This window comes from Leucopleurus acutus (genome assembly GCF_964270905.1).
Source record: "Leucopleurus acutus genome assembly, chromosome: X".
NCBI lineage: Eukaryota > Metazoa > Chordata > Mammalia > Artiodactyla > Delphinidae > Leucopleurus > Leucopleurus acutus.
The window spans coordinates 94,654,033-94,661,076 of NC_139148.1; the positions used below are offsets into that span (position 1 = coordinate 94,654,033).

The 7,044-nt window shown below is 53.8% G+C and overlaps 1 protein-coding gene across 1 annotated transcript; it reads right to left on the minus strand.

The window, feature by feature from the left end:
• Positions 1–466: 466 nt before the first annotated feature.
• On the minus strand, positions 467–4,973 carry IRS4 (insulin receptor substrate 4; the record flags this gene model as incomplete). The annotated part of the gene is made up of 2 exons (XM_082864491.1): position 467; positions 1,174–4,973. Coding segments are annotated over 2 exons (3,801 nt in total).
• Positions 4,974–7,044: the final 2,071 nt, after the last annotated feature.

Here is a 7,044-nt window from a genome sequence, read left to right on the forward strand (position 1 = left end):
TCTCTTCCCTGGAAAAGCAGCACATTCTGGTAAAGAGGGAAGGCAGTTGAGACTATGGAGACATCATCTTCCAAAATCATTTCCTGAGAATGTCTCCAGACACCCTGATAACAACATTGCACGATGTACACAGCAGATTTACTCGAAGTCTTATTTCCAAGATCCTATTCTCTCTTATTTCTTCCTTTGGAAAAGTAACCCTTTAAAAAAAACTTCCACTCTTCCAGGGTAGGCTGCCCCTGGGGTCAGGTCTTCCTCCAGCCCTTATTATCTTGCTTACTGAATTGCCCAGAAGACGCACCAATTAGATGTTTTAAATGCTTTCTAAACCTTTCAAACAATATTCATACCCATTATAGTGTTGTCACCATACCCTCTTTGGGGGGAGTTACATGAAGAAAATGAGGCACAGCAGAGGTGACTTGCCTGTCACTGTTAGTGACAAAGAAAAGGAATGCTCAAGGTTTCTGACAACTTATCCTGTGTAGAAACTAAGCAAATCAACACAAAAACACATTCCAGAGCCAAATACCCTCTTCTTTCAATCACCTGTTGTTCTGGATTATTTACCTTTTGTTCCCTCCAGACGTTCATGCTAACAGTTGAGATTTAACTTTCTTGGTAAATCACAGCAAACCAGCATAACAATGACTGCTTTTTAAGAAAGTAACTTTCGGAAGGAGAATGTCATCAACCCCCAAAGGTTAACAGTTGATGATTACTGCTCAATATTCGGTGCTCTTATTAAATTTCCTGCAATTAAATATGGTCATTTGTAGAAAAGCAGCTTTCACTTGTTGATCTGAAAATGAGTTGATGGGATTCAATTTACGATGTCCTGTTTGTATAAATCACTAAGCGTTAGGGAAGGATATCTGAAAGCATCCTCATGCTACATATCCTTAAGTTTGAACTACTCCTAAAATGTAGAACCAATGTTTAAATGATAATCGGTTCTTTCCGGGTAAAGAAACTTATCATTAGATTAAAACAAGTTTTTGCAACGATCACAAGGTATTGCATGATTAAAACTGAATTCTACTTTCCATGCTAAATAAGCACCAGTGAATGAAATGTTAGCTCACATTTTCCTAACAATGCAGACAGAGTAGTGCATCGATCGATTCATTAAGCAATAACCATTAACTTAAGGGAAATGAATTCTAAACTCACCAACCTCTTTGGGGAGAGTCGAACTTCTCGTTGTCAGGTCTGGCAAAGTCCATTCTCACGTACGTGTCGTCGTCGTCAGAATCTTCTTGCTCTGGGGGTCTCGGCGCCCGGCCGCGGCCAGGTGATGGAGGGGGAGCGGCGGCTGCAGCGGCAGCCCCGCCGGCTCTGTTACCTCCCGCAAGGTCTGCCGATGGGTTTTGGGCTCTGGGGTTCGAGCCACCCGCAACGTCTTGGGCCGCTCTTACCACTTCGGCACCAGCAGCATTAGCAGCAGGTTGGAACCGGCGGACGGAGGCGGAGTCAGATCCCGCGGCGGCCTCGAGGCCCGCGGCGGCAGCGCCGCTGCCCGGGGCAGCGACCAGGGTGGAGGCGGCGGCTAAAGCCCGGCTCCCGGCTAAGGTTGGCGCGGCTGCCGCGGCCGCGGCTAAAGAGGCGGAGAGGTCTCTCTCGAGGCTGTCGGTCGGGAAAGCAGAGACGGCGGCTCTGGCAGCTGCAAAGAAACTTTGCGAACGGCTTTGTGGGCGTCTTCTCTCGAGCTCTTCTTCCAGCAGCAGCCTCGCCACAGGTGGTGGTTCAGAGCAGCGGCTCGGGGAGAGAGAAATGTCCATACAGCACTCAGAAAATGGGTCGACCACGTAGATGCGACCTGTTTCAGCATCGTAGCGAATGGCACTGTCAGCAAAAGGCACGGCTGGTGTCATTGCTGGGTTGAAAATCACTTCAATGTAGTCACCTTCTTCCTCATTAGCACTGTTACCTGTAGCACTGGGAGGAAGAGGCGGAAGTGGCCACCTAGCACCGTCCAGAGAGAAGGGGTTGGCACCTGGAATAGCTCTTAAAAGATCTGAGAGGTCGTTTGCTGGATTTGGAAATGGCACTCCGAACTCAACATTCACGTAATTCGAAAAGGCGAACTGTCTGGGGTCAGCAATTATGCCCCACAAACCTGGCAGTCTTTGAATACAGGGAGCTGGCATATTGCTACCTCTTTTAGGGAAGTCAATCTTGATGTAGCCACTAGTGCTGTCGGCTTCTTTCTGCTCATGTGTGGGCTTTTGTGGTTTTGGCTTGATTTTATTCCCTTTTGTAATAAAAGGAAGTCGATTAGGTCTCTTAGTCTTGTTCTTGGGGGGCCCATCACCTGAACGCTTGTTAGGTGATCCCTCATCTCTAGGCTTTGAGAATGACCCCTCAACTGAAGGCTTTGAAGTTACATCTTTGGGGCCTCTGTTAGATGAGGCTTCTTTGTCTAGGCCCTTCCCCAGGAATTTTCCAGGTAACATTGGTACATACTCACTGTGGTCACTCTGCCCCAATGGGGAGCTCCGAAAAGCATTTGGCAGAGAGAAGTAGGAGCTCCAACTTTTGGAGGAAGAGCCTCCCTGAGGATTTCTGGGGTTTTTTGGAATTGCACCAGCTCCAGGAGCCATAAACATGTAGTCACTGTCACTGTCATTGTCCTTTGAGTCATCCTCTTTGTCAGGATCAGGTGCTTTTGCAGGACTTGGTGCAGGTGGTGGGCTCACCCTGGGAAACATCATCATGTACCCTCTCGAATCTTCGAAAGGTGATCGAGAGTGGCGCTTCTTTGACACAGAGACATTTTGAGGAGCCATTGGCATATAATCGCTGGAGCTTGAGAGAGGGGCAGCCACCCCTGGCCTCATTGGCACGTATGGGTCATCCTCATCTTCATCAAAAGCTCTGGCCCTGTGGGGACCCCGAGCTGCACCTTCTGGGGTCTCTGCGTCTTTAACTTCTTTGGCTTCTTTGCGTTCTTTTGTGGCTCCTCTGTCAGCACAAAAATAAAGTCGGAACCTTCCCCCAGACTTTCCTTTTCCACCAGTTGCTGCAGCTGGCGGGGGTGGAGGCGGTGAAGGTGGTGGCATTTGCTGTTGCTTGCTTTGAGTTAATTTGCCAAAGTAGGATCTTTTCTTCAGAGATTTCCCATGATCACCATTGCCTTCGGAGCCTTTCCCACTTCCTGAGCCTTTGCTCCCTCCAGAGTTCCTGCCCCTGCCTGAGCCATGGCCATCTCCGGGTCCTTGGCCACGGCCTGAGCCGTGCCCACCTCCAGCTCCCTGGCCACTGCCTGAGCCATGCCCACCTGAGGTGCCCTGGCCATCTCCTGAGCACTGGTTTCCTCCTGCACCCTGGCCCCCGGAGCCCTGGCCACTTGAGCCCTGGCTGCCACTTGAGCCCTGGCCACCTCCGGAGCCGTGCCCCCTGCCCGAGCACTGGCTTCCTCCAGAGCTCTGGCTACTGGAACCTTGGCCACTTGAACCCTGTCCACCTCCTGAGCCCCGGCCATTTCCAGAGCCCCAATTGTTCATGGGCATATAGTCGCCTCCGTTTCCTTCCTGATCCTCTTTTCCCTGAGGATTGCCTTCTTCCCCAGAGTTGCCAGAGCCGGAACCAGGTGCTTCAGAAGACAGGCAAGCTCCCTCGCTGGGGGCTTCTGCAGGGTGCGGGCCACGCACGGGGCTGGGTGCTACACGGCGAAAAAAGCTGGCTGGCACTGAAATCGCTCTCCTGGATCTCCGCGCTCTGGGCAGGTGCAGTCTTCCTCGCCTGGAGGGGGGCACAGGCTCACTGGGTGTTATGTAGCGCCTGGCGAGGAGCATCTCGTCTTCCCCATCACCGATGGCCCTGAGGTGGCAAAACTGCTCAAAGCGGGACCTTCTGAGCCAGCCGCCGGGCTCGAGCGGCAGCATGTCCAGGTGCCTCCTAGTGGACAGCAGGGTTAACAGGTGGGCGCCGATACTGATGCTGTAGCTGCGGCAGCGGGCTCTGTATTCGTCTGCACACAAGGCTCTCATCTTCTCCAAAAACAGCTCGTGCATGTTTTGGGCCACCACACAGTCATCGACCTGCATCCAGAGCTCCCCCGGACCGATGACGGTGGACCTGCCGACTTCCAAGAAGAAATACTGCTCCGAGTGCCCGCAGCGACGGATGCTCAGGAGCTGGACGACCACGCTGGCCACTTCGGTATTTAGCCTCACAAACACAACCTCCTCGTCGGTAAGACAGAGCCGGAACACGCCGCTCAGCTCTTTTCTGTGCCCCAGCCCCCTGGGTTTGACTATTACCTGCCACACATCTTTGTAGAAGGGTGGCTCCGCCGCCGCTGCAGCCGCCAGTGCGGCCGGCTCTCCATCCGGCTGCGCGCCGGGCGTGCCGCAGCGGCGGCGCTTGCTCTCGAGGATGAGGCGGCTGAGCAGCAAGTACCAGCTCTCTTGCTCCGACTCGTTCTCGGCCACCATCGCGAAGTACTCGTCCTGGGTGAAAAGAGCGATGAGGTGTCGGTACCTTGCGTCGGCTCGCTGGCTCACCGAGAAGCACTGGTACAGGGTGATCACGCGCCGCGGTGGGATGAGCGCGGGGACCGCGGCGCCAGAGGCAGCCGCCGCTGCTGCAGCCGCCGCGGCGCGGACACTGTGCCGGAACTTCCTGGCATTTTCGTAGTATTCCAGTCGAGCTGGGGCGTCGGCGGTCTCCAGTTTGAGCACGAAGTAGCGCCTGTGGCCATGCTTCTGCTTCCGCAGGTAGCCGCGTTTGCAGACTTCGTCCCCGACGGGGAGGTCCTCCTCATCGGACTCGGAGTCTGACCGGGAGCCTGTGGCCGTGGAGAGCCACATGGCTCCCGGACAAGACGACCCGGTCCCAATGAGTGCGGTCGGGGTTCCCGAGGAAAGAAGTGGGGTGGGCGCCACCGCAGCTAGAGCTGCCGCTGTTGCCGCTGCTGCAGCTCGCAGTCTCCTTGTCGCTTGGTCGCGAGCGAAGGAGCAACTCGCCATGGTGATGCACGATGGTTTTAAGGTGAGCGGGCGGAGGGGGGGGGCTCGGGGAAGCGAGGGTTGGGGGAAGAGGCCGTTTACCCCTGTCCGCCCGCCCGCCCGCCTCGGCCCGCGCCCCCGCCCACTCCACTCGAAGCGCGCGGCGGCGGGCAAAACAACACGTGACCGCTGCCTCACGCGGCGGCCGCTGTGGCTCCGGCTACCAACACAGTGGAGGGGCGCGAGCGGCCGCCAGCAGAGGTGTGCGAGGGAGGGGGCAGTGGGCCCGAGAGGCGGGGCCACCTCCTATCCCGCCTAGACCCTCTTGGAGAATCTTCCGGCCTCTGGGCCTCGGGAGGCCCGACGGGAGGAGGAGGGGCTCTCTCGCCACGCAGGTCCTCACGAGGAGTCCACGGAGGCACGGGCGTGGTAGGCGGGGTTTGGAGGGAGAAGTTCGAGAGACGCGGGAGAGCGGGCCGCGACGGGGCAAGGGCACGGTTGGCTGGAGGGGGCGCTAGGTGGCGGGAGGAGGCGGAGCCTCCGCAGCTGTCTTGGGCGGTGCAGGGGAGAAGAGCTGGCAAGGTTCCGGGACGGTTTGTTTGTTTATTTGGGAAGCCGAAGCCAGGTGAAACTGTTACAAGGTTTTCATTGGATGGGATGGGAGCCAATGGGAGTGTCTGGCAGGGAGGCGGCCTCGAATTAATTAGTTTGGGGGGCAGGAAGGGAGCTGAGGGGCGTGGAGGAGTGGCTTGCGTCCCGTAGTGGGCTCCGCTGTCTGGTTGTCGCGCGTTCGGCGGTAAACAACCCTCTGCGAGTAGCTATTAATGGTAGTGATAAACTCATGCAAATCCCCAAGCCACGGTGACCCGGGACCGAGCCCTCTCTTTTTCTTCCCGTCCCTCACATAAATTCTCTCTTTCTGTCACAGTCTGGTCCACTAGTTGCTGCCGCGCACGGCGAGCCGAGAGTCTCGGGAGAAAGCGTGGGCACCCCCTGGAAACGTGTTAACCACCAGGGCACTCAGACCTGCCGCCCACTGCGCTGCAGGCACTCGCGAGCTCGCTTCATCCCTGACAAAAGCCCGCGAGTCTGAGGCACACAGATAACATCGATGCGTTCAAAATGAACCTAATCTTTCATCAGGGCGCGTCTGTAGCCCACGAGACGCAGGTTGGCAAAAGATGGTGTTTCTGGCTATTAGATTAATGCTGACTATGAAAGCACAAATTTGGGGGCCTGCAAAACAGCTATGACGAAAAAAAAATCGGACTCGATTCTTACTCAAATACACCAGTGTTGAGCTGTCGTGATATTTTACCGTGGGAGATGCTTTGAAAGGCGTCTTTAAGAGAATTTCAAAATAATATTAAGTTTCCCTTTCCTTGATCGAGACCGAAAAACTTTAGAAAAAGAATAGCTCATACCTAGAACAAAGGATCATACTGAACACATATCCTAGAATATATTTCACATCCCTTGCGTCGAGAAAAGAAGATTTTTGCTGAATCTCAGTCTACAACTTGACACCTCAAAAATAAGAACTACTGCCTCCTCTGTTTCTGGAAAAACTGCTGGAGTGTAAGTGCAACCTGAAGTGTTTGTCAATTCCTCTCTCTCTCTCTCTCTCTCTCTCTCTCTCTCTCTCTCTCTCTCTCTCTCTCTCTCTCTCTTCTACTAGGATTTCAGCTTCCTAACTGTGGAGATGGGTCCATGTTACATTAAAATGTTAAAGGGGTGACCACAATTGCAAAGAGGGATTTTGGAGGGGGAGGGTGGGACGTGGTATTTCTAAAAGAATGGAATGTCAGTTCACCTTTGCCCTTGGGTAGATGCTGCAAAGCGTATTATTCATAAAATCTAACAGTAAACCAAGCAATGTATACATCATAAAAATAACCCCCAACCCTGCCCTCTTAAGAATTTGTTCTCTGTTAGTAACAGAATAAACACATTTGGATGAATGACTCCTTTTTGATGTTCCCATTTTGGGAGAAAAGAAATTGGTTTTGGCTGTCTCCAAAATATTAGAAATAACCATTAACATTCCCTCTGCTGCCACCGGTTTATAAGCACAGTATATTCACAGGTGCTA